The sequence below is a fragment of the Convolutriloba macropyga genome, chromosome 5 (assembly GCF_964194025.1).
Source record: "Convolutriloba macropyga chromosome 5, txConMacr16.3, whole genome shotgun sequence".
Lineage (NCBI taxonomy): Eukaryota > Metazoa > Xenacoelomorpha > Acoela > Convolutidae > Convolutriloba > Convolutriloba macropyga.
The window spans coordinates 39,129,481-39,157,363 of record NC_134472.1 but is presented as its reverse complement, the minus strand read 5'-3'; the positions used below and the strand labels follow the sequence as shown (position 1 = coordinate 39,157,363).

General features: G+C 34.7%; 2 protein-coding genes across 2 annotated transcripts in view; both read right to left on the bottom strand.

Moving 5' to 3' along the window:
• LOC142340009 (plasmolipin-like) overlaps nt 1-26,287 on the bottom strand; it is a 33,718-nt gene extending 7,431 nt beyond the window's left edge. Inside the window, exons 1-4 of the mRNA XM_075390403.1 lie at nt 26,127-26,287; nt 25,376-25,633; nt 4,509-4,679; nt 4,043-4,141 (exon numbers count right to left, since the gene is read on the bottom strand). Coding sequence (XP_075246518.1) covers nt 4,043-4,141; nt 4,509-4,679; nt 25,376-25,624 — 519 coding nt within the window. The 5' untranslated portion in view covers nt 25,625-25,633; nt 26,127-26,287. The remainder of the gene's footprint in view (nt 1-4,042; nt 4,142-4,508; nt 4,680-25,375; nt 25,634-26,126) is intronic.
• Nucleotides 1-27,883, bottom strand: part of LOC142340364 (uncharacterized) — a 269,135-nt gene that overhangs the window by 176,908 nt on the left and 64,344 nt on the right. The window lies entirely within an intron of this gene.

Genomic DNA, 27,883 nt, shown 5'->3' with positions numbered 1-27,883 from the left:
TGGTAAAATTGCATTATGAAACAACCACAATTAGTCTAAGAAAAATGGCGAAAATTGTAGTTAATTACTCTTAACATTAACTCCAAAATACCGAGAGAATATCCTGAAAAGCTATTGCGTAACTTTATTATTTAGAAGTTCAATTTTCTAACTCTTTTTGAACATGACAAAATGTATTTCCAATGATTAGGGTTTATATAAGTTTTGTTGACAGCATGAACGCTGTCAACAAATCAAAGTAACAGTATCCTGAGAAGTTCCAATATTTCATTTCTGTTTTTTGGGGGGCCCGATTTAGCTCCATAGTTGCAAAATTATATGGAGCAAACAATATTTGACAATCTCAATCTCTAGCAAAACGGAGAATTAAGTTACTTATATCTTATCAAGAGGCTTACGATTTGTAACTACTTTCCCAGATAAACGTAACCCAATTGCACAATTTTCAGCATGTAATTAGCCTAAAACTTTAATGCACGAATTTCAATAGTAATTAGTTGAGACCAAATTTAAAGACTTTTCTTCCGGTGAAAACTGCTCATTGTTTTATTAAAACCAAATAAATATTGAGAGAGATATTTCTGAATTTAACAACCAATTAGACTTTCTTTCATTTCGAAATAATCGATAAAATCTTACTTATTATGTACTTTAGAAAAAGAAGCTAGGTGACGAGTGGAAACTAGTGACCTGTGGCTCGGATATAATTTCGATAGTTATCACACGAGAACCAAAAACAGGCATAGTGACATACAAGTTCAAAAATTTCCAATTTCGAAGCAATGTACGTACGTCTTGTTTTTAACAGCCTACATATTTTTAATTTAAAACGATTATTAGAATTTTTTGGTTTCAGAAATTTGAGGCTGAGAGAAGTGGGAACATTATATGTGCGCATACTGTCGCGGTTTGGTTTCGAGCACGAGTAACAAGCGCTTTATTATTTTAATACTTGAAATTAAAAGGGCCTAAAAGTACAAAAATTCACAGGTATTCATAGTCGCTATCAGCATGAAAACCTACAGAACCGTCTAGAATTAGATAAACCGATAATGGTTAATTTGAACCTCATATATGGACAAGTTCTTCCCATTGCCGTATATGGCAAGTATTAGTGCTATCTTTTTACACTTAATACTTTGTTCTACTAACCTGAGAACATGTCACTGCTTTCTACAGGGGGGATAATCGAATTGATTTACGGTCATCATTGATGATGGGAAGGTCTAATTAATCGCTCAAACTTATGGTTTATGTACACTAATGAACTAAAGGCATAAAAAAATTGGAGGCAACTATTCGGTTCAAATCAGTAGCCATTAATTAATACATAATAATCAATGGAGTAAAATTACTCCACCAACATCAAGTAAGAAAGTTTTCTTTATATCGATGTTTTAACTTAACTCTAAATTCTTATCTTCGCGATATATCACATCCACCCTCTTTTTTAAGCAAGTTTGCCGACATAGCTTCATCAGATCTTGCTGGTTGTTTTGTAGTTCTTTTGGCCCCTGAAGAATGTTCTCCTTCAGTTATTGAAGTTTCTTCAGTGGAGTTGGGTAATCCCCACGTCTATTTTGTCCCTAATGCTCTCAGATTGTGAATAAGTAGAGTGCTGATCAGCAGAATCAGTCTTGATGTCATCAGGTTCCAGCGGTGCAACTTGATTGCCACAAACAAGCACTGTCTTATTTGAACTCTCTGGCTGGCTGAGAGAGGTGTTCATTCCCTTGCGTATAATGAAGTTAACTGGAACTGTTGTTGATCTGCTCGTTGGTTTGAAGATGACTGATTCGCACAAATCAAAGTCAGTGACTGCTGGAAAAGTCTCACTTTCCGCCTTAGCAGTAGTTCCACAGGAGTTTGCCCCGCGTCATGGAAGTAACCCGGTGTCATCAAAGCCTGCTGTAAGAAAGCGCCAAATGACACATTCAGATTTGGACTCCAGGCTTTAATAGCCCGTTTCACTGTTTGGACCGCTCGCTCGGCAAGTCTGTCTGCTCTTGGATGGTAGATTGGTGACTCCATCTCTCTAATCTCCATCGATTCACATCACTTTTTTAGAACACCACTTACAAACCTTCACTGTTTGTGGAAATCTCCCACAGGGAAGGCTTCTACCTAATCTGATCCCGCGTCTACTATCAGTAAAATTTTACCTTGGTCCTTAGGGTATCCCCATTTCATATGGAGTCTTTCCCAAACTTCTGATTCTGGTCAAGTAGACACTGTTTTCCCTAGGCTAGGCTTGTTTTCTTGACATTCCTTCCACTTACTAACATATCGAAGAAAGCCGGGCCACCAACTATCAATCGGACTCCTGTTTGTTGAATTTTTGACCGGGATGGAGATTTGGCCATCACCACATGTCTTAGTTTGAATCGAATGAAAGACATTACTCCCCGAAATATTACTCGGTTGTGGATATCTAAGGCGTCCTTCTGTTGTTCGAAACCTCTCTGCATCTGAGCACTGTTTACAGTATCCGCTTTTTATTATTTTGATGACATTTTGGAAGAGTCTATTCGATCCCCACTCAGTTCTGATGTCTGACTGGGTCACCATATCGGATTGAACAATATAGATATTGTCGAGAGCAAAGCAGACTCGATCATTGTCATCATCGCCATCAAAATCTGGTCTGCTCAAAGCATAGCGTGGGGGATCTGCTCCCCGGTTGTATATTTTAATTCGAAGTCGGATACCACCAGCGCTATTGCACATCTCGTGATTCTTGCTGATGCTGATTATTGAATTTCCTCGCCTGGTGTAAAGAATTATTTGAGAGGTTTGTGTTCAGTCTGTATGGTGAACCTCCTTCCGAGCAGGAGATAATTCAATCTCATGACCACAAAGACGATTGCAAGTGCCTCTCGCCCAATATTGAAGTAATTTCGTTGGGCTTGTGACAACTTCTTTGACATAGATCACAGGATTTCCTTCCTGTGAGAGGAGTGCGCCTATTGTGTCTATTGAGGCGTCTGTTATTACGGTTGCTTCTTTCGTCAAGCTGTATGGCTGAACAAGTGGATTAGCACAACTCATTTTTTGTTTTCGAAAACGTTCTGTTCTTGTTTTTCCCATCTGAAGTCGTCTTTTCGAATTTCGTTCAAAGTTAACATATTTGTAGCCAAATCTGGTATCATTCGTCCATAAAAAATCGCTAAGCCGACAAAAGACTCTAGTTTGTTTCATATTTGATGGTGTTTTCGAATTTCTGATTTTCTCAACATGGTTAGGAGCCTCCTGTCTTAACATGCTCCGAGCCTCCTTTTGTTGGCAATATGATCATATTTTGTTATCGACCAGCGCAGCAATACATAACTGATTAAGCGCAGCTGCTTTACATCGGATAAATGAGCAATCAGAATACAGAAAAATCAACTCAAGAGCAAATTGGAGTACCATTTTTCCTTCTCAACAAACAGCTATTTATTGACAGGAATTGACTTCAAATTCTGTTTCTACGAATACTATAATAATATTTCATTCGCGTTATTCATATTAAAGGAGGTTCGATTTGTATCAATTGGTTCATTCTAGATTTCATTTTTCATTTGCAGCAGTTATCCTCAATTGGTCCATTACCACCTCTTAAAACATATTTTCTTCACTTTCAGCTTTTCCAATTTGTCAACTCCCCTCTCATTGAGTTGACTTTTATGACGTGTCGAATGGAAACCATTCACTTGTATTTTCACACAAATATAGAACGCTCTTCTACTCCTCAAGGATAGGTATGTACTGAGTGTGTGCGTGTTTGTCGGTTTCCCGAGTTGCCATTTCTTAGTAATCATACTAAGATCATACATGATACCATACAAATCCTAGACTATATCTTAGTATGATCTTAATAAGATTTCCATTTTTCATTTATGACTTTGTATGATTTTTAAGAAATCATAAATGATCTTTGTATTAAAACAAAGAAACCATTAAAAATGCCGTTCGGTTAAACGTCGAATAAGCACATATGATTTTTGTATGAGTACTAAGAAATCGTTAATGGTCTTAGTATAATATTTAATTGTATACTCACCACTGCAACGACGAGGAGTCCGTCTCCGTCACATTTAGCAGCCAGGGTGATGGAGGAGATGAGGAAGAGCAACACTGCTGTCGCATTGAACACTAACTCCTGCACAACACAACAAACTATATTCACAACAAAACAATATCCCATCTAAACCTATGCGAACAGTCCTACATACAAGTTCACACCCACCAGTCACAATAATTACTAAATATTCGCAGTTTAAAACCATGCATTAGTTTTTAGCCTGCTCTGCACACACTGTATAGTTACAGTGCTTCCCCTTAATTACCCCAAATTTGTAAGAGTCGAGAATTTTTGTTAGAAAATGGAACCAATAATTTCATTAGGTCACTTTTCAATAGAATATTTTGAAAATGGGTGTGGGCGCAATATGTATAATAGCATAGGTGGTCTGTAGCCATAGTAACTGGTTTGGTTTTTTGATGGAGGAATATTTTGGGTCTCTTACCAGCAGAAGCCAAGGCACCAGTTCCAGTTTGTGATGGAGTCTGAGTGCGTAGATAACATAGAGTGCAAGAGTGAGGACAATGAAGAACACACAGACAAAGATAAAGAATCCCCTGGCTGCTACGTCTTCGTCACTTGCTCCAGCAAATATTATCCCAAATATACACGCTATCTACAAACAAATAAATAAATTCCTACTCTTTTCAATGTATACACAAATAGCATACAAATTGGGCCGGAATACAATCAACATGATACTGAACCATGCCCTGTATTTTAGTTTTCAGGAAGAGCTAATATAAAGGAACAATTAGCATCTTTCTCGAAGACTTGGATGAATAAAATTTTCATTTTCCATTGCAACTAACGTAATCTGCCTTATAAGCAGAGATAGTTTTTGTGATTATTAATTGGAATAGCAACCTTTGAGAAAATGGGACGGGTATTTTCAAACAATTCTAATAATTCATAATTGACTGAAAGCAAACATATGGCTCCTACAGACCCAGAGAACTCAACCTCAATACTCTGTATTTGTTCCAACCCCACTTAATCGGGGGTGGGGGGGGGGGTTGTGAATGGTATCATAAAGCCTGTCAAGCGTAGAACATTTTCGTGTATTAATTTTTCGTCTTTTTTGAGTTACCGAGTTTTAAAGTTTCATGAACATTGCATGATTTTCACTATTTTTATTATATTTTTGCGCACATTGTTTTACTTTGCTAAAACAAGTTAAAAAAGACGTCATTGCAATCAATTTTTTAATTTGACAAATAAACGCTGAACTTTTTGGTTTTGACTATTTTCTGCAAAATTGTTGTGGCGTGATAGCCGAGAGGTAAGGTGTGTGATTCACACGCCAATGATTGAGAGTTCAATCCCCTGCCTCCGTGAAGATGTGTAAGGACGAGCTCTTACTTAACCATAGCTTGAGGTTGACCATAGCCTGACCAATGTTGGCTGCAATGATGGTACCACGTGAAAGTTTCAGACGCAAAAAAAAGTGGCTATAGTCACCAAAAAAAGAGCAATGCTGATCATTCAAAGATCAGTCTGAAATGTGGGGAATAATAAGAAAAAGGGCAGTTGAGAACAGGCTACCGTAGGCCTAATGCTGTTCCGCTGCGATTACGCAGGAACCAAAATCATTATTATTCAGTGTGATTTTTGATAAATAAGCCTTTTTCAAAAAAAAAACGAGCATTAAATCAGTTATTTTTGATAAAACTGCTGATACTTCTCCAGAGCACTGACCTAATACGTGCGGCTAGTTATGTCAACTATTTACAAAAGGATTTGCGAATGTTTCTCCGTCTTTTTAAAAATTAAAACTTTGTACCTTTCGGCATTATTCTTTGCCAATTTGAGATCATTTTTGTCCACTTATGTTAGTATTTGGAAAAATTACAATTTTTAATAGCCGGGAGGTGATGAAGAGGCAATTGTTGTTCTTATTGCGGTTTTGTAGTATCCAAAGTATTTGAATTATAGGCGCTGTTTTTTTTATAATATTTTCCTACTTTTCAATTTGATGAATTCAATGAGAAGCAATAACAACAAACCTGGAAGTGAAGTCACGAATTTGTGTTTGAAAAACTTTTGGTATAATAGAGAACTTTTTTATCGGGTGGCTTTTAAACCTGTTTTCACCCTTTTTCTCCTGACAGTTTTCCTCATTAACGCTACTGATTGTTATAAACGTGTTCAATCAATGGGCAGCTAATGAATTTTCATGACGTTGACACTGTTGTTCTGCAGAAATATTTCTGAATGTTTGGGTTTTTGCGGCAATTTGTGACCTTTTATTTTTTTCTTAATTAGTCCCACAAATGAAAGGTCGAATTGACGTAGAAAGGAATCATTTAAGACCAATGAGTCTCATCAATGACAGGTCTTATTGAAGTTATAAAGAGGTTTTTGAGAGCCAAAATTACGATATCACTTAATGGCTAATGATTTTTGTGACAATATGTTATAGCAAAATAGTAAAGAATTTTCCACTTTTTCTTAGCTTTTTGTTTTCTTTTCTCAAAGAGTCCCATTAGAGACCATTCCAATTGCTTGGGAGGTCCATCCGAACCAGTGATGGTTTCGGTTAGAGACATGCTTTTTTTTACTTTGGCAATATGTGCTATCATTTACTATTTGTGATTTTTTTGGTTTTGCAATTATAAGCCCTCTTTGTTGTCTCTTCCTTAAATCCCCAAATGACAGTTCCCATGGACGTCGTATGAAGGCTTAAGATAACTCATAAAGGGTTTTCTCCTTATCCTGGCTTCATGGCCTTGACAGAATGAGTTTCGCGATAAGTTTTGTAATTAATTAAAAAATATAAAGCAGATTTCCTCTAAAGTAATTAACATACAAATATGATTTTTAACATACAATTAACATACAATTTTTAACATACAATTTTTTTCTTGCATGATATTATTTTTTGTTTGGCAAAATTCGGTAACTAAAATTGTTCAGTAGATAAAATTGTTGTTTTTCTGTTTTATAAATTGAATTAGCTTGACTTTATTTGTTTCAACAAATTATTTCGAACCGTTTAATTTTTCCATTCTAATGAAACGAAAAAACCTACAGGTATTCGTCTCAAGGGTATACGCGTCTGTCTTTGTTAGAAAATTCATCCACTTCTAAAATAAAAAGTATAAATAGCTCCAAATTACATGGAGAGTTTCCTTTCTCTGCTTTATTTGGTAGACATTTAAGCCAAGAATGTTTGAGCAGGGTCGGAAAATTTTGTTTGATTGCAGTTTAACCATCCTCCTCGTTATTTATACCAGTTCACAGAAACTCACCGAATTGTTCGTTGGTCATAAATTTATGAGCAAAAAACGACTAAACACGAAAATTTGGATTTAATTCCTCAGAACTGCTTATCTGCTCAAAACAAACAATTTTTGTTTATAACCTTCAGGAGCATTTCAAACAAAAGCAGCAAAGACTTCATCTGTTTGAAAAACAAATAAAAAAGAAAACAATTAATAATAAGACCTATTTGTGATGTCTGAATTCTGAATTATGCATAAAAAGGGGGCGGGGAATTTCATAATGTGAAAAACAGAGCTGTCCGATTGCCGGAAAACACCCGCAAGTGTCGTAGATCTGCAGACTCAAAACGATAGTAAACGGAACAGGCCAAAAAGGAAAATTCTTTTCATTAAATTAAAAAATGTCCGAATTTTATTAAGAACCTATTGCTGCTTCAATTAGCTGTTCTCAATTATCCTTCAATTTGAGTGACAAACAATCACTTGAGCTCATATCTTAGATTTAAAATAATGTTAAATTCAGACTGAGGAGGTCAAATTTGAGCGTGAGGTAAGTCACATGTGACCAAAAAATTATAATCACGAGAATGAAAAAAAAACATAAGAAAAAAGATGTCACGCACGCAGTTGAAATTGTATGAAAGAATACACAAAAAGCAGATTTGAAGTTGTTGTGACGTCATATGGTCGTAAAAAATCTTGACGCCGAAATAAACATGGCAGGAAAAGCCGTGAAACACAACCCAAACAGTTGAATGAAAAACTTTGAATTACTGTACCTGACCAGCAAATCCATTAAAAACACCGAACAAAACGAAAATCAATTTTAAAAGTTGGGAAACAGAATTGAAACAAAAAATAATCATTGTTAAAACTCTTGAGGATTTCACCCTGACGGCCAAATTTGATGCAATTAAATATACACACCAACCAAGCACTAGCCTTGAAAGAGCGTTAAGGGCCAAAAAAAGCAAAAATTTAGGATTCAGACAAAAGCTTAAAGAATGAAAAATGGAAAATCTGACAAGATTCAGTGGCCCGTAACTATTGATAAACTTCAACGTTAAACTTCAAATGTTGCTACAATTTTTGACATAAGTTACTTCAGAACCATTTTATATTCGCCAGAGGTTATCCATTAACCCATTTTCATGCCTCAAAAAGTTGCATTGACCCATAAGGATCGATAAACTGGGAACAAGACAAAAATTTTCGGATAAATTGAAAAAATCTCAATTTCATCAAAAATTGGCAAAAACTTGTGAAATTAAAAGTTGAATACCATTTCATTGCCCAGAGCAACTATGCACTAACCTACTAGCAAACTTTAGAGGGGGTTACTTCACTATTGAGAGCAGAAAAAGTGAATAGACGTCAAATATTTTCAAAAAAAACTTCAAACAAAATTGCAAATTCTATCAAACAAATTGCTGAAACTCATGAAAAAATATTGCAAAATTTCGTTGAAAACTTAACTAAAAACAAAACGGAATCAAATTGCCGTATTATCATACCCTAGCAGAGGATTTCTGGCCTTTGAGGTGGAAAACTAATTTCGTAATGTGAAAAACAGAGCTGTCCGATTGCCGGAAAACACCTGCAAGTGTCGTAGATCTGCAGACTCAAAACGATAGTAAACGGAACAGGCCAAAAAGGAAAATTCTTTTCATTAAATTAAAAATGTCCGAATTTTATTAAGAACCTATTGCTGCTTCAATTAGCTGTTCTCAATTATCCTTCAATTTGAGTGACAAACAATCACTTGAGCTCATATCTTAGATTTAAAATAATGTTAAATTCAGACTGAGGAGGTCAAATTTGAGCGTGAGGTAAGTCACATGTGACCAAAAAATTATAATCACGAGAATGAAAAAAAACTTAAGAAAAAAGATGTCACGCACGCAGTTGAAATTGTATGAAAGAATACACAAAAAGCAGATTTGAAGTTGTTGTGACGTCATATGGTCGTAAAAAATCTTGACGACGAAATAAACATGGCAGGAAAAGCCGTGAAACACAACCCAAACAGTTGAATGAAAAACTTTGAATTACTGTACCTGACCAGCAAATCCATTAAAAACACCGAACAGAACGAAAATCAATTTTAAAAGTTGAGAAACAGAATTGAAACAAAAAATAATCATTGTTAAAACTCTTGAGGCTTTCACCCTGACGGCCAAATTTGATGCAATTAAATATACACACCAACCAAGCACTAGCCTTGAAAGAGCGTTAAGGGCCAAAAAAAGCAAAAATTGAGGATTCAGACAAAAGCTTAAAGAATGAAAAATGGAAAATCTGACAAGATTCAGTGGCCCGTAACTATTGATAAACTTCAACGTTAAACTTCAAATGTTGCTACAATTTTTTACATAAGTTACTTCAGAACCATTTTATATTCGCCAGAGGTTATCCATTAACCCATTTTCATGCCTCAAAAAGTTGCATTGACCCATAAGGATCGAAAAACTGGGAACAAGACAAAAATTTTCGGATAAATTGAAAAAATCTCAATTTCATCAAAAATTGGCAAAAACTTGTGAAATTAAAAGTTGAATACCATTTCTTTGCCCAGAGCACCTATGCACTAACCTACTAGCAAACTTTAGAGGGGGTTACTTCACTATTGAGAGCAGAAAAAGTGAATAGATGTCAAATACTTTCAAAAAAAACTTCAAACGAAATTGCAAATTCTATCAAACAAATTGCTGAAACTCATGAAAAAATATTGCAAAATTTCGTTGAAACCTTATCTAAAAACAAAACGGAATCAAATTGCCGTATTATCATACCCTAGCAGAGGATTTCTGGCCTTTGAGGTGGAAAACTAATTTCGTAATGTGAAAAACAGAGCTGTCCGATTGCCGGAAAACACCCGCAAGTGTCGTAGATCTGCAGACTCAAAACGATAGTAAACGGAACAGGCCAAAAAGGAAAATTCTTTTCATTAAATTAAAAAATGTCCGAATTTTATTAAGAACCTATTGCTGCTTCAATTAGCTGTTCTCAATTATCCTTCAATTTGAGTGACAAACAATCACTTGAGCTCATATCTTAGATTTAAAATAATGTTAAATTCAGACTGAGGAGGTCAAATTTGAGCGTGAGGTAAGTCACATGTGACCAAAAAATTATAATCACGAGAATGAAAAAAAAACATAAGAAAAAAGATGTCACGCACGCAGTTGAAATTGTATGAAAGAATACACAAAAAGCAGATTTGAAGTTGTTGTGACGTCATATGGTCGTAAAAAATCTTGACGCCGAAATAAACATGGCAGGAAATCTGACAAGATTCAGTGGCCCGTAACTATTGATAAACTTCAACGTTAAACTTCAAATGTTGCTACAATTTTTTACATAAGTTACTTCAGAACCATTTTATATTCGCCAGAGGTTATCCATTAACCCATTTTCATGCCTCAAAAAGTTGCATTGACCCATAAGGATCGAAAAACTGGGAACAAGACAAAAATTTTCGGATAAATTGAAAAAATCTCAATTTCATCAAAAATTGGCAAAAACTTGTGAAATTAAAAGTTGAATACCATTTCTTTGCCCAGAGCACCTATGCACTAACCTACTAGCAAACTTTAGAGGGGGTTACTTCACTATTGAGAGCAGAAAAAGTGAATAGATGTCAAATACTTTCAAAAAAAACTTCAAACGAAATTGCAAATTCTATCAAACAAATTGCTGAAACTCATGAAAAAATATTGCAAAATTTCGTTGAAACCTTATCTAAAAACAAAACGGAATCAAATTGCCGTATTATCATACCCTAGCAGAGGATTTCTGGCCTTTGAGGTGGAAAACTAATTTCGTAATGTGAAAAACAGAGCTGTCCGATTGCCGGAAAACACCCGCAAGTGTCGTAGATCTGCAGACTCAAAACGATAGTAAACGGAACAGGCCAAAAAGGAAAATTCTTTTCATTAAATTAAAAAATGTCCGAATTTTATTAAGAACCTATTGCTGCTTCAATTAGCTGTTCTCAATTATCCTTCAATTTGAGTGACAAACAATCACTTGAGCTCATATCTTAGATTTAAAATAATGTTAAATTCAGACTGAGGAGGTCAAATTTGAGCGTGAGGTAAGTCACATGTGACCAAAAAATTATAATCACGAGAATGAAAAAAAACATAAGAAAAAAGATGTCACGCACGCAGTTGAAATTGTATGAAAGAATACACAAAAAGCAGATTTGAAGTTGTTGTGACGTCATATGGACGTAAAAAATCTTGACGACGAAATAAACATGGCAGGAAAAGCCGTGAAACACAACCCAAACAGTTGAATGAAAAACTTTGAATTACTGTACCTGACCAGCAAATCCATTAAAAACACCGAACAGAACGAAAATCATTTTTAAAAGTTGAGAAACAGAATTGAAACAAAAAATAATCATTGTTAAAACTCTTGAGGCTTTCACCCTGACGGCCAAATTTGATGCAATTAAATATACACACCAACCATGCACTAGCCTTGAAAGAGCGTTAAGGGCCAAAAAAAAGCAAAAATTGAGGACTCAGACAAAAGCTTAAAGAATGAAAAATGGAAAATCTGACAAGATTCAGTGGCCCGTAACTATTGATAAACTTCAACGTTAAACTTCAAATGTTGCTACAATTTTTGACATAAGTTACTTCAGAACCATTTTATATTCGCCAGAGGTTATCCATTAACCCATTTTCATGCCTCAAAAAGTTGCATTGACCCATAAGGATCGAAAAACTGGGAACAAGACAAAAATTTTCGGATAAATTGAAAAAATCTCAATTTCATCAAAAATTGGCAAAAACTTGTGAAATTAAAAGTTGAATACCATTTCATTGCCCAGAGCACATGCACTAACCTACTAGCAAACTTTAGAGGGGGTTACTTCACTATTGAGAGCAGAAAAAGTGAATAGACGTCAAATATTTTCAAAAAAAACTTCAAACAAAATTGCAAATTCTATCAAACAAATTGCTGAAACTCATGAAAAAATAATGCAAAATTTCGTTGAAACCTTAACTAAAAACAAAACGGAATCAAATTGCCGTATTATCATACCCTAGCAGAGGATTTCTGGCCTTTGAGGTGGAAAACTAATTTCGTAATGTGAAAAACAGAGCTGTCCGATTGCCGGAAAACACCCGCAAGTGTCGTAGATCTGCAGACTCAAAACGATAGTAAACGGAACAGGCCAAAAAGGAAAATTCTTTTCATTAAATTAAAAAATGTCCGAATTTTATTAAGAACCTATTGCTGCTTCAATTAGCTGTTCTCAATTATCCTTCAATTTGAGTGACAAACAATCACTTGAGCTCATATCTTAGATTTAAAATAATGTTAAATTCAGACTGAGGAGGTCAAATTTGAGCGTGAGGTAAGTCACATGTGACCAAAAAATTATAATCACGAGAATGAAAAAAAACTTAAGAAAAAAGATGTCACGCACGCAGTTGAAATTGTATGAAAGAATACACAGAAAGCAGATTTGAAGTTGTTGTGACGTCATATGGTCGTAAAAAATCTTGACGACGAAATAAACATGGCAGGAAAAGCCGTGAAACACAACCCAAACAGTTGAAAGAAAAACTTTGAACTACTGTACCTGACCAGCAAATCCACTAAAAACACCGAACAAAACGAAAATCAATTTTAAAAGTTGAGAAACAGAATTGAAACAAAAAATAATCATTGTTAAAACTCTTGAGGCTTTCACCCTGACGGCCAAATTTGATGCAATTAAATATACACACCAACCAAGCAGTAGCCTTGAAAGAGCGTTAAGGGCCAAAAAATGCAAAAATTGAGGATTCAGACAAAAGCTTAAAGAATGAAAAATGGAAAATCTGACAAGATTCAGTGGCCCGTAACTATTGATAAACTTCAACGTTAAACTTCAAATGTTGCTACAATTTTTGACATAAGTTACTTCAGAACCATTTTATATTCGCCAGAGGTTATCCATTAACCCATTTTCATGCCTCAAAAAGTTGCATTGACCCATAAGGATCGATAAACTGGGAACAAGACAAAAATTTTCGGATAAATTGAAAAAATCTCAATTTCATCAAAAATTGGCAAAAACTTGTGAAATTAAAAGTTGAATACCATTTCATTGCCCAGAGCAACTATGCACTAAGCTACTAGCAAACTTTAGAGGGGGTTACTTCACTATTGAGAGCAGAAAAAGTGAATAGACGTCAAATATTTTCAAAAAAAACTTCAAACAAAATTGCAAATTCTATCAAACAAATTGCTGAAACTCATGAAAAAATATTGCAAAATTTCATTGAAAACTTAACTAAAAACAAAACGGAAACAAATTGCCGTATTATCATACCCTAGCAGAGGATTTCTGGGCTTTGAGGTGGAAAACTAAGACAAAAACTTAGAAAAAACTTAAAAAAGATTTTTTCAAAATGTTGCTAAAATACGTGAAATCTTAAAGTTGAAAAGCGTTCCATTGCCTTTAGAAACAAAGAGCAACTTATTTTCAAACCCTCGAGGAGGTTTTATGATGCCGGAAACACTTGAAAAAGAAAGAAACTTTCAACAAGGTTTTCAAAAAAAATTACCAAATTTGTAACATTTTTGTTATTGTCTTCATTACCAAAAACACATACCTCATAAACAGCCATAGCAAGTAAAGTATATCTTGAAAAAGACCTTTATCAACTCTGAAAAACGTTAATTGAAGACTAATCATACAAAAACCTCAAAAAACGACAAAAAAAACGACAAAAATGTAGCATTTCTCAAAAGCTGTATTTTTGACTCAAAATGCCCTTTTAGCTCTGAATTAAGGCTTTCCCAGCAGCTGCACCATTCTGAGCACTTGAAAGACTACTAAAGCTAACTTTGGGCCTCTAATAAAACCTATTGCCCAACAAGCCTCACATCCCCTCATATCCCAGTTTTTAAAAGCCAAAATTATTAAGAAATCTGTGAAAACATCTTAGCATCTTAAAAAGACAGAGAGACCGAATACAATCCAATTACCGGATTCTAAAAACCAAGAGAAGGCCAACAATAGCATCAGCTATATTTTTGCTGCTACTAATAAGCATCATAGAAGCGAGCTAAATTAGACAGAACCGTTTTTCCGTTACAGAAATTACTTTTGCTAGCGTTTGTTTTTACTATTAGCTAAAATATTTTGCAAAATTGTAATCACTCTAGTAAAAAAAAAATACGCATTACAGTGAAAAAATCTATTCCGAAAATAATCAACGAGTACCTTAAACCTGGTTTCATTTTATGTGAGATAGCCCTAGGGTTGTACAACTGAAAAAACAATTGAAAATCTCAAAATTGAAAACAATTGGTTCCTAATTTTTTTAAAGCAAGTTTTTCTGACGAATGTTTTAAAAAATCTGATTCAATTTTTCAAGAAATGGTATATCGTCAACAAAAAAATGACAAATAACCTAATAATCCAACGCGGAGGCCCGGAAATGTGCGTTCGCTCATAATGTTCCGAACCCGATTATCCACAATTTTGGCTTAACTGTCTACCAACTGAGGAAGAGATAGAAAACTTTTAAAAATCTCATGTTGAACGAAAGCATTTGGTGCATATCACTTAATGGCTAATGATTTTTGTGACAATATGTCATAGCAAAATAGTAAAGGATTTTCCACTTTTTCTTAGCTTTTTGTTTTCTTTTCTCAAAGAGAGACCAGTGATGGTTTCGATTAGAGACATGCTTTTTTTACTTTGGCAATATGTGCTATCATTTACTATTTGTGATTTTTTTGGTTTTGCAATTATAAGCCCTCTTTGTTGTCTCTTCCTTAAATCCCCAAATGACAGTTCCCATGGACGTCGTATGAAGGCTTAAGATAACTCATAAAGGGTTTTCTCCTTATCCTGGCTTCATGGCCTTGACAGAATGAGTTTCGCGATAAGTTTTGTAATTAATTAAAAAATATAAAGCAGATTTCCTCTAAAGTAATTAACATACAAATATGATTTTTAACATACAATTAACATACAATTTTTAACATACAATTTTTTTCTTGCATGATATTATTTTTTGTTTGGCAAAATTCGGTAACTAAAATTGTTCAGTACATAAAATTGTTGTTTTTCTGTTTTATAAATTGAATTAGCTTGACTTTATTTGTTTCAACAAATTATTTCGAACCGTTTAATTTTTCCATTCTAATGAAACGAAAAAACCTACAGGTATTCGTCTCAAGGGTATACGCGTCTGTCTTTGTTAGAAAATTCATCCACTTCTAAAATAAAAAGTATAAATAGCTCCAAATTACATGGAGAGTTTCCTTTCTCTGCTTTATTTGGTAGACATTTAAGCCAAGAATGTTTGAGCAGGGTCGGAAAATTTTGTTTGATTGCAGTTTAACCATCCTCCTCGTTATTTATACCAGTTCACAGAAACTCACCGAATTGTTCGTTGGTCATAAATTTATGAGCAAAAAACGACTAAACACGAAAATTTGGATTTAATTCCTCAGAACTGCTTATCTTCTCAAAAACAATTTTTGTTTATAACCTTCAGGAGCATTTCAAACAAAAGCAGCAACGACTTCATCTGTTTGAAAAACAAATAAAAAAGAAAACAATTAATAATAAGACCTATTTGTGATGTCTGAATTCTGAATTATGCATAAAAAGGGGGCGGGGAATTTCGTAATGTGAAAAACAGAGCTGTCCGATTGCCCGAAAACCCCCGCAAGTGTCGTAGATCTGCAGACTCAAAACGATAGTAAACGGAACAGGCCAAAAAGGAAAATTCTTTTCATTAAATTAAAAAATGTCCGAATTTAATTCAGAACCTATTGCTGCTTCAATTAGCTGTTCTCAATTATCCTTCAATTTGAGTGACAAACAATCACTTGAGCTCATATCTTAGATTTAAAATAATGTTATATTCAGACTGAGGAGGTCAAATTTGAGCGTGAGATAAGTCACATGTGACCAAAAAATTATAATCACGAGAATGAAAAAAAACTTAAGAAAAAAGATGTCACGCACGCAGTTGAAATTGTATGAAAGAATACACAAAAAGCAGATTTGAAGTTGTTGTGACGTCATATGGTCGTAAAAAATCTTGACGCCGAAATAAACATGGCAGGAAAAGCCGTGAAACACAACCCAAACAGTTGAATGAAAAACTTTGAATTACTGTACCTGACCAGCAAATCCATTAAAAACACCGAACAAAACAAAAATCAATTTTAAAAGTTGAGAAACAGAATTGAAACAAAAAATAATCATTGTTAAAACTCTTGAGGCTTTCATCCTGACGGCCAAATTTGATGCAACTAAATATACACACCAACCAAGCAGTAGCCTTGAAAGAGCGTTAAGGGCCAAAAAAAGCAAAAATTGAGGATTCAGACAAAAGCTTAAAGAATGAAAAATGGAAAATCTGACAAGATTCAGTGGCCCGTAACTATTGATAAACTTCAACGTTAAACTTCAAATGTTGCTACAATTTTTGACATAAGTTACTTCAGAACCATTTTATATTCGCCAGAGGTTATCCATTAACCCATTTTCATGCCTCAAAAAGTTGCATTGACCCATAAGGATCGATAAACCGGGAACAAGACAAAAATTTTCGGATAAATTGAAAAAATCTCAATTTCATCAAAAATTGGCAAAAACTTGTGAAATTAAAAGTTGAATACCATTTCATTGCCCAGAGCACCTATGCACTAACCTACTAGCAAACTTTAGAGGGGGTTACTTCACTATTGAGAGCAGAAAAAGTGAATAGACGTCAAATATTTTCAAAAAAAACTTCAAACAAAATTGCAAATTCTATCAAACAAATTGCTGAAACTCATGAAAAAATATTGCAAAATTTCGTTGAAAACTGAACTAAAAGCAAAACGGAAACAAATTGCCGTATTATCATACCCTAGCAGAGGATTTCTGGCCTTTGAGGTGGAAAACTAAGACAAAAACTTTAGAAAAAACTTAAAAAAGATTTTTTCAAAATGTTGCTAAAATACGTGAAATCTTAAAGTTGAAAAGCGTTCCATTGCCTTTAGAAACAAAGAGCAACTTATTTTCAAACCCTCAAGGAGGTTTTATGATGCCGGAAACACTTGAAAAAGAAAGAAACTTTCAACAAGGTTTTCAAAAAAACTACCAAATTTGTAACATTTTTGTTATTGTCTTCATTACCAAAAACACATACCTCATAAACAGCCATAGCAAGTAAAGTATATCTTGAAAAAGACCTTTATCAGCTCTGAAAAACGTTAATTGAAGACTAATCATACAAAAACCTCAAAAAAACGACAAAAAACGAGAAAAATGTAGCATTTCTCAAAAGCTGTATTTTTGACTCAAAATGCCCTTTTAGCTCTGAATTAAGGCTTTCCCAGCAGCTGCACCATTCTGAGCACTTGAAAGACTACTAAAACTAACTTTGGGCCTCTAATAAAACCTATTGCCCAACAAGCCTCACATCCCCTCATATCCCAGTTTTTAAAAGCCAAAATTATTAAGAAATCTGTGAAAACATCTTAACATCTTACAAAAAAGACAGAGACCGAATACAATCCAATTACCGGATTCTAAAAACCAAGAGAAGGCCAACAATAGCATCAGCTATGTTTTTGCTGCTACTAATCAGCATCATAGAAGCGAGCTAAATTAGACAGAACCGTTTTTCCGTTACAGAAATTACTTTTGCTAGCGTTTGTTTTTACTATTAGCTAAAATATTTTGCAAAGTTGTAATCACTCTAGTAAAAAAAAAATACGCATTACAGTGAAAAAATCTATTCCGAAAATTATCAACGAGTACCTTAAACTTGGTTTCATTTTATGTGAGATAGCCCTAGGGTTGTACAACTGAAAAAACAATTGAAAATCTCAAAATTGAAAACAATTGGTTCCTAACTTTTTTAAAGCAAGTTTTTCTTACGAATGTTTTAAAAAATCTGATTCAATTTTTCAAGAAATGGTATATCGTCAACAAAAAAATGACAAATAACCTAATAATCCAACGCGGAGGCCCGGAAATGTGCGTTCGCTCATAATGTTCCGAACCCGATTATCCACAATTTTGGCTTAACTGTCTACCAACTGAGGAAGATAGAAAACTTTTAAAAATCTCATGTTGAACGAAAGCATTTGGTGCAAGAATAAAAAATGACTTCCAACTCAAACCGCCTTGAATGGTAAATAACGCTGCACTCGTGGACCGATGAGACTTGATGTTAATAAAACTGCGAGACAAGAAAAACCAAAGAATCAAACAACAACAACAAACAATTATTTTTTTTTTAAAAAGCATAAAAGAAAGTGAAAATAGCGTAAACTGAAATAAACAAATTAGTTTGTACTCCGATAGAAAAAACATGGGTCCAGTCATCACTGAGACTCGGTAACAAGTCGACGAAAAAGAACAAAAACGGCAGAGTTAAAAAACAATACTTTTGTTTCCTTGAACAAATAATTTCAAAAAAGAAAACCAGTATATATCAAATGTAATCTTTAGTAATCAAATGCAATCTTCTTAATATAACTCAATATTAAGACACTGATACCAGTCATTGTGCAGATTGTGGCGTACGTCTACAAAAAAAATTAAATTCAGACAAAAAATCCAATAAATTCTGCAGGAAAATGGTGTTGAACACATAATCTGTTCCATAAAAATAAGGTACAATCAGTTCACGTACCTCAATTTTGAGAAACGTGACCTCTGAAAAATAAGACTAGGTAACAATAAATAGAAAAAAGGAGAAGTTGAAAAATACATATGTATTTTACAAAAACAGTTCATTTCAAAGACGGAAAAGATCGCCACCACATGAAATCATTTAAAAAACCAAAGAGATATGGCTTTATTCACAATATGTTAAACGTCTACAGAAACAATGAAAAATAGACAGGAATTAAACATTAAAATGTTTCCTGCAAAAAATTGGTATCCAACCCGTTACAGAAATGAGCAATGCACCAAAAAGCTTTCGGTAACTTCAAATCCATTGGGCCTTTCTTTTATTTTTATTATTGGCTTAAGCAAAATTTAAAATCTCAACAGTGCAGGAAAATTAAAACAGATAAGGTTTGAGTTTTCGCATGAAAAAATTTCAGATGGTATAAATTTCAGCTCAAAAGAGTTTATTCCACTCAATAGCGAAGGCATGCGAGAACGAACGTCTTCCAAAATTTAGAGCGAAATTTGGGGACACGTAAATTGTAAAAACATTGAGACCTTGTAACCATCGTGTTTCGTTTCATTAAATCCGATAAAAATAGTGGGAGTTTGCCAGGTTGATGTACAAAGCGATGGGCATACAATAGGATTTTGAAGATAAAGCGTTGCCTAATTGGCAACCAGTGTAGCTGCTTCAGGTAGGACGAGGTTGGTGTTGAAAGTGACAATAGAAAAATCAAACGCGCGACAGAGTTTTTTATTCGCTGAAGTTTTGATAATAAAAAGTTTGGCTGACTATAATAAAGCGAACTACAGTAGTCAACACGTGATAACACTAAAACTCTAATTAACTCAATTAGGACTGATGTTTTAACTTGATCTCGAATTTACCATACTTTACGGAGATAATAAAACGAATTCGAACAAACAATGTTATTATGTCTTTGCAGAGTAAGTTCACAATCAATATAACAAACTAGAACTTCTACCTGTTCAGTGTGGTTACAATCTTCTGGCAGACGTGAAAAACCATGTTTAACATGTTTACATTTCCGAATAATCATATACTCACTCTTATCCGCATTCAATTTCAATTTTGCATTGCTGAACCAACGTTGAATCGAAGTCAGAAATAAAGAAAGGTATCTGCGTAGAAATGGTAATTTATTTCTAATTCTTTTTCAGCTTATCTTCTAAAGGCAACATGTAACAAGCCAGAAAGACATCCATTTATGATAACTTGTTGCGAGCGATTCGAAATATAATCTTTAAACAGTAACACAACAGATTGCCAAACAATTTTTTTCGCTTATGTCTCAAATAAAAACTGATGATCAATTTAATCAAACGCCGCGGACAAGTCTTACCCAATATATAATAGGGAACGCGACTCGTCCAAATAACAAAAAAAGATCATTAAAGATTTTCAGTAAAGCCGTTTCCGTTGAATGAGAGCAACGAAAAGCACTCTGATACTTGCTCCTGAGATTATTAGATTCCAGGATTCAGATAAAAATAAATTGCTCAAAAAGAACTCTTTCATCAAATTTTGACAATAATCTTAGATTTGGAACCTTAGTTTCACATGGCGATAACTCGACAACAATTCAGTATCAAGCTTAGACTTCTTTATGAGCGGCCTCACGTTGCTTTGTTTGATTTGATTTGGAAAGTACCCTGTCTGGAGAATTAAATTAATTAATGCAATGAAGTAGTCTGGGTCAAAACAACTTTGCGTAATCTAGTTGGTATTACATCATTCGGTGCCGTACCGTTCGAAATTTTGGTAGAAGTAATTTCAAATCGCTCAGTGTCAAAATCTGAAAAGTGTCCAGGGTAGTCGCATGTGAATTATTCAATTTTAAACCATTCTTTAGAGTTATTGAAACTAACACGGTTTCTATTTTCTTAACAAAGAAAGCATTAAACTAATTTGCTAGGCATTCAGGCTCCCCTAGTGAATGCGGCAGAACAACATTATTTTTTCCTAAGAGTTGCTAAAGCGTAGACTACCAAGCAGGCTTATTTTCCCTAGCAACACATTTTCGAGATATTCACTTTTCTTTTTGGTAAACAGCTCAAAATACTCCAAAATTGAATTAATAGACCGGCTTTTGTCTGGGGAATTTTCATTTTTTCGAGAAGTTTTCTCAAACTTTCTTCTCGATCTTTTCATGGTTCTTAGCTCATCGTCAAGGAAAGGTTACGCATGATTTCGAAGATATTTAGCTTTCAGAGGATCGACATAATTTCATTCATTAAAACACTGTTCCAAACAATTTCAGGATTATCTCTGTCGATAGGAGCAACAATATTTTCTGCAAACGCTTCCACGCTTTCCACGTTTCAACAATTTCTGCACGAGGCCTTCATAGCTAAATTCTCCTGCATTTGCAGAAGGTCAAAGTGCACAACTCCATGATCAGAGCTTTTAATGAAATTTACAAGAGGTTCTGATACTTCAACCTCCTCGGATGTTATAACCTGGTCTAAAAATCCACCATTTTTGTGAGTAGGCACAGAGACTTGCTGTTGCTAACCAAATTCATCCAAAAAAAATCCAAATGCCTGACTCATCATTTGATAGCACCATAGAAATATTGATATCATCTACAATAAGTAATTTTTTGAACAACAGCTCCTTCTCCTCAAAAAATGATGTTAACTCACCTATAAAGACACGAACATTGGTGTTTGGTCGTCTGTATATACCAACCAAAAGATACACCGAATTGCCAAGTGTAACCTCGAGAAGCCAGCTCCGCGTTTCTCAACCACCTGTTTGAGAAATTATTGACAAGTACAGTTCCATCACAGAACACCACTAACCCTCTGCCATTTCTTTCTTCACTGTTTGCACTCAAGTAATAATAACCAGTTGGGCAACACTGCTGGCAAAAAACTCATCATTTTAGCTGTCTTTGATCCAAGTTTCTGTTAAAACAATAGGGTTAAAATCAATAACTTCAACAAGATTTCTTTTTTGCGAGGTCTTGTTGCGAATCGATCCTGCATTATGTAAACAAACTTCTACACGGTCACTGAAGGATTTAACATTAGATAGTCATGTATCAAAGGAGGCCAGCCACTCCCTCGCTTTCTGATTCAAATAAAATCTTGAAAATGAAACATTTTCGGGCCAGAAATCGGGAGATTCAACTTGATCATTATCATATTTGAAAACGCAGTGGAAAGATTTCAGACGAGATTCGTCTCTGGATATTTCACGAATACACAGTATATCAACTCCCTTCTTCTTGCAATATTCTGTTACATCATTCGTAGAGACAGGGTTGCTTAAACGACCTATGTAGAGATGCCGTCTTTCCGGTGGCCTTTGAAATGCGCTGACTGTCGTCTGATGATTAGTAATTGTGCCCGTCTTGAAAACTCTTGGTTTTCTGTCTTGGGACTCTTTGTCAGCAAACAAATTTTCATTGCCTTCAGCTTTCTTTGAATTACAATCGCTAGCAGCGCTGTCAGTCCGATTTCTGAAAGCAGCTCTAAGATACGGTTAATCCGGTTTCTTCTGAGAATTTATCTCCAGCTTCAGTGGTTGAATTTCAGAAATCAGCGAATCTACTTCTTCTAATTTAACTTCAAGCGCAGATATTCGATCAAGGGCTAATAACTCTGTCGTAAAAGTTGGCAAACAACTCGGACCAGACCAAAATATCATTCCAATACAATTTGTCTTAAAAGCAGATAATTTGATACTGGACAAGTGAGCAGTAAGACCAGGTAAAAAGCAGACCAAAAAGGACAGCACAGTGCAATTTTTTCAAAAAAAACCTCAATAATTTTAAAGAAATGATTTCTCTAATTCCTGAAAAACTTCGGCTATCAACTGAAATCAGTGAATCTATAATTTGTAGATCTGTAGGAAGTCCCAATACCTCGAAATAACCAGAATTTGTCTCTTTCGACTACAAAAAGAATGAATAAAGACAAAAAATAAAAGAACACATTAAAATCTGCTAGAAGACGGTGTCGAGTCGAGGCAGTTAAAGCCATCCATTCACTGTAGTGCTGATGTGTTCAACTGCGTCCCCCTTTCAAAAGCCAAAAATGTGATATCTGAACTGTGAATCATGTGAAAAGACAAGAAAAAGCTTCAAAGACGGGAAAATTTCCACATTTTTTTTTTAAAAAAACCTCGGAGTATCAAAGCACGCAAACCATTCCTTAAAACGTATAAAATTGAAAAACAAATAAATTGCATGCATTCTACAGACGATGCAATTTTTCTTTTCTCAATTTAAGATACAAGTTGAAAAAAATAAAAAAACGTAGCAAAGCTCAATAAACCACTGTTTATTTTGAAAATGTACTTTCGAAATTCAAAATGATCATAAGCTTTCAACTAATAAATGAAAAACTTTCCATTAACTAGATAGGTTTTCTTAAAACTCTGTAGTAATTCAATTAAAACTGCAATTAGTATGCTTTGATTTGAATTTTTCTTTTCTGTAATTCACGTAAAAAAGCGTAACTATTTCGAATATTATGGATATGGACAATTTGACAAACAAAACTATATCAAAAAAATGATTCGTTTTGCCTAACTATGGCGTTAAATAGCAAAAACCCGGCAAATAATTAATTCAAGATCAATCTCAAAGGATGCACAAGTATACCGAGCCACATTTGTTAGCGAAGTGTGTCAGCAGTTGTTAGGTGTGTTAATACGGCAAATGAAAACAAAAAAGACGATAAAACCTTATTTCGTGTCATTTCCAATGAAAAAGGCTGAATTTTGCAAAGCTTTAGCCAAAACAAGTCCAAACAGTTGAACAACACTCTTCGGTTTAAAGAAGTAAAACCAACAATACTATTGTTGCAATAATAAACGTATATTTTTTAAGCAAAATTGGCAAAATATTGAGTAAAAATACGGAAAATGTGAACAATAAACATAGCCGGCAGATTGCCGGAATAGCTGCGAAATAGACTTGCGTGCCGTAAAATACAGATGGAAAAAGATACAGAAGTGAGTTGATAATAGTTATCACCGCCGCCTATAAAACTTACAAGTTTATTTCAAAGGAGGTTGTTTTTGGGTGCAAAAAAAATTTCCCTGTCGCGTCTCGAACCGGCGATCTCCGGATTAACAGCCAGTCGCCTTAACCACTCGGCTGTCGGACCATAAAATCTAGTTTCTTACAATCGACTTTGTTTTAGGAACAGATTCTGTTTCTGAATAACCGCAATTTAGGTCACGCAGAAAGCGTGAAATCAAGCGCGAAAAAGCCATTTAAGCAGTGACGAGACAGAATGTTCTAGAACAAATGTAAAACGAAAATGAAGCGTCAGACGACGAAACAAAAAAAAACCAAGAGCACCGCAATATAGCTACGCTCAGCTTACAGCTTCGCAGCTATAACAACGAAAATCAGTCAAATGTTGACAAAGTCTCAATATATCCGTGGAGAAATCCAAAAAAAATCTGTATAGTTATATATTCTACGATGAACGGGCTGGGCTGTCTACAGATGCCACTCACAACTCACTACGATGAATATTTCGATCGGCCAAAATTGACTGAACGAAAAAACTCGTTCGAGTATATAGTTCCTCCACCACCAAGGTAGATGGCAACAAAAATTATCTATTTGAAACATACCATCCTTGTCTTTTTGCAGTTTTTTGTAGCCCATTTTTTGTTCTACCTTTGTTTACATAGAACAACACAAGCTGATTTTCACTAAAAAATTTGCTCCAACCCAAAACCTGCAGGCTAAAAATTAATTTTGAGTAACAAATGGAATAGTTTAATTGAAAAATGTAGCGCCTTTAACTAAAAAGTAGTTACTGGTCACCCTGCTGGTGTTGATTAGCACCGTCATCTTCAAATGCATAAATGAGGATACGCATCTATGCTAACTAAAACTCTTTTTAGAGCTTTGGTAAATTCACATTACCGATCCTATGTCCAAGGCAGATACAACACATCGCAAACAATTTTAGATGAGATACTAGGCCTTGAAATCTTTAGATCTATATGAGAACAATCAAACAACTGCTGGCATACAAAGATTGCAGTCAAGTGACCATACTTTCCAACTGCGCGTCCCAAAATGAAGGAAAGCAATCATGACAGAGAAAAACTCTTGATAGTGGGACAACTGTTGATAGCATGAACACACAATGTGTCACTTACTGAAGAAAAACGGCAAACTGGTTAAATTTGAAGAATCCTCAAATTTTTTTTCACTCTTTGCGCTTTAGACTTAGTGCCACATCAGAGCAATATAAAAACTGAAAGATAGATTAAAACTAACTTTGACAAAATTCTTTTTTTATATTTCGGCCGTTTCCCGGTTTCTTAGACGTTTTTAAGCTGTTGGTTGCCAGAGACTTAGTTGTACGTCACCGCTGACGCTAAAAAGCATTTGAAATCAAAACTGCTGAACAGATTTCAAATGAAGGAGAAACAAGGCTTACAATTTGTACGATTTTGAGCAGCCCATACATAGACAAGACGTATGTCTTTACATAATCCACGACAGATCCGGGGCTCGATTGTGCTCCTGTGGAATGTTGGGTACGATGTGGTGCATTGGAAGCAGTGGTACCTTGTGGTGTGCGGGTGGTGACAGGTGGAACATCCTGGTTTGTGGTTCGAGGGGTGGGTACCACTGCTGGGGAATCGTAGCTTGACGGATAGTTGGGGTCACCATGAGGAGAAGACATCTCTATTTGCTACATAATGTACAGCTCATATAAACAGTTAAATCAAACCTAGGTTTTCTGTAAAAAAGATTACTTTCACTGCAATTGAGGAGATTTTTTAACAACAATTTTTCTCTCCTAAAGATGGATTCTTGTCGTGGCTTACAATCGCACATAATTTTCTCAAAAAATAATGAGACCACATATTTTACGATGCTCGCACTGGCGAAATGCAAAACAATCTCGGCAATGTGAGCACAGGAAATAACAGACTTTGAGAACTTGAGTACATGACAAAAGATAAATCTCTTAAGGGTGTGTCTTTTACGTTAACGTTCAGCATAAATCTAAATCTTCATACATATCACCATTATGTAAAACTTTGAACAAAAATAATCGGGAAAAATAGCAATCGCAGATGACTTGAATGGCGCGTGAAAACAATTCTTTGGCCGCTCAATCGCAAGTCTTTGATTTTTGGATGAAAAATATAACTGAAAACGAAAATATTTGATCCACTTACCAAAGCCACTGTTACGTTTCTGCTAACTATAAGAACTGAGCCAATTTGGTTTACTTTTTGCAATATTTATAACGATTTGAATGGTGAAGCGTCTTACACAGTTGCAGCTATACTAAAACCGAGTAAGTAGAGCGGATTATACAAGCAAGAGCAAAAACAAATGTTTGCTTCATGCTCTCACTTGTTGTACAAAAGCGCAGTTTTCTACATTGGTGTTAAAATTCATTTTTATGCATGTGATAGATGGTAAGATTGTCTAACATGTAGCCTCACCATCCGTACGAAAACTAGTTGGACAAAAATTTTGAACTACTTAATATTAAACATGAAAGAAGTCAAGTTTTAGGATAGTTCATCCTAACTCAATGTTAAGATTGCAAAAACTGACTGGGTCGAATGATTTTTCTAAACTTTCTTTTTGCGATCGAATAAAAGACAAGTAGGACCTTTAGTGAGCGGAATGTTCGAGCCTGTCATATGTCAACGCTTCATAAAAATAGAAAACTTAAGTTTAACAAAGCAAGCAAATCTAAAATTTTTAAATATAGTATTCCTCCTACTAGTGAACAAAGACCAGTGACTATAATATATAAAAGCTCCACGATTACTATTTGGCCATTCGTTGTCTTATTAACTCAAGACAGATTAGCAGATAGGTAAACAATTCAAGCCAAATGATATCAAAAGCAGAAAACTAAGAGAGAGCATAGACAACCAACGGTTAATAAATGTTCACAAACGACTGGAGTGTAGCTGGTTTCGTAATAAATTTTTTTTTAGTTCACTGGGGGCTTTATCTATTTTTATAGATAAGGGACATTTGACCAATTGCGCAGAACAAAACGAAGAACTGCTTTTACGAAGACGCCACTTCTATTAAAAACTTTTTAAATTAGAAAATCAGATAATTAAGTTTTGCTAACATGATAGCAATTCAGATTCAAATTTTCTCGCAATTGACAGAAAAACCATAAGGACCGCTAAGATCACTTATTTTTCTGTCATTTGACAACCTGACCGAGAAGCCTTTGAATCGATTACTAATATTTATTTGATGAGACGTATGTAATAAATCTTTATAGTTCACTACTCAGTTATATTCACCCGCAGTTTGACAGAAAAAGTCTAGGACAAGTAAAGAAAAAGTCAAGGACAAGCAAGGAAAAATCAAGAAATAAATACCCATTACTTGGTTCTCAACAAAAACAATTTCCATCTCTAACTACTTTAGGCTACACATTTGGTAGCCAATGACAAAAACTAATGATTTCAGCAACCAAAAAATCAAGCGATAATCTTTTGAGGTCAAAACTATTTGTCATCCGAGCGATAATCTTTTGAAGACAAAACTATTTCAAATTCTTGGCGAAAATATCAAAAAGTTTGCTCAACAGTTTAAAATATAACTTGCCATAATAGAATTTACAATTCCAAAATTTAACATTCAGTGTGGAATTGATAAATCATGGGTCCTTAACCCCTAGTTAAGAGAGAAACTTGGCGTTTGAAATATTAATTAATTTGCAAAGTTTCGAGGCCGATCTTGAGCATATTTGATAAGTAAACAAAAGAAGCACACATGAAGTCGGTGTGAAATCTTATGTAAACAAAACACAATTAAGTTTGCAAAGTGATCAAGTTGTCAGAAATAGTCGGAATCAAACTCAGAGGTCATTAAACGGAAGAAACTAAGTATGGAAACACCAGGAAAAAAATGGAACGGCTTGGCAAAAGCAATGATAATTTAATAAATAAAT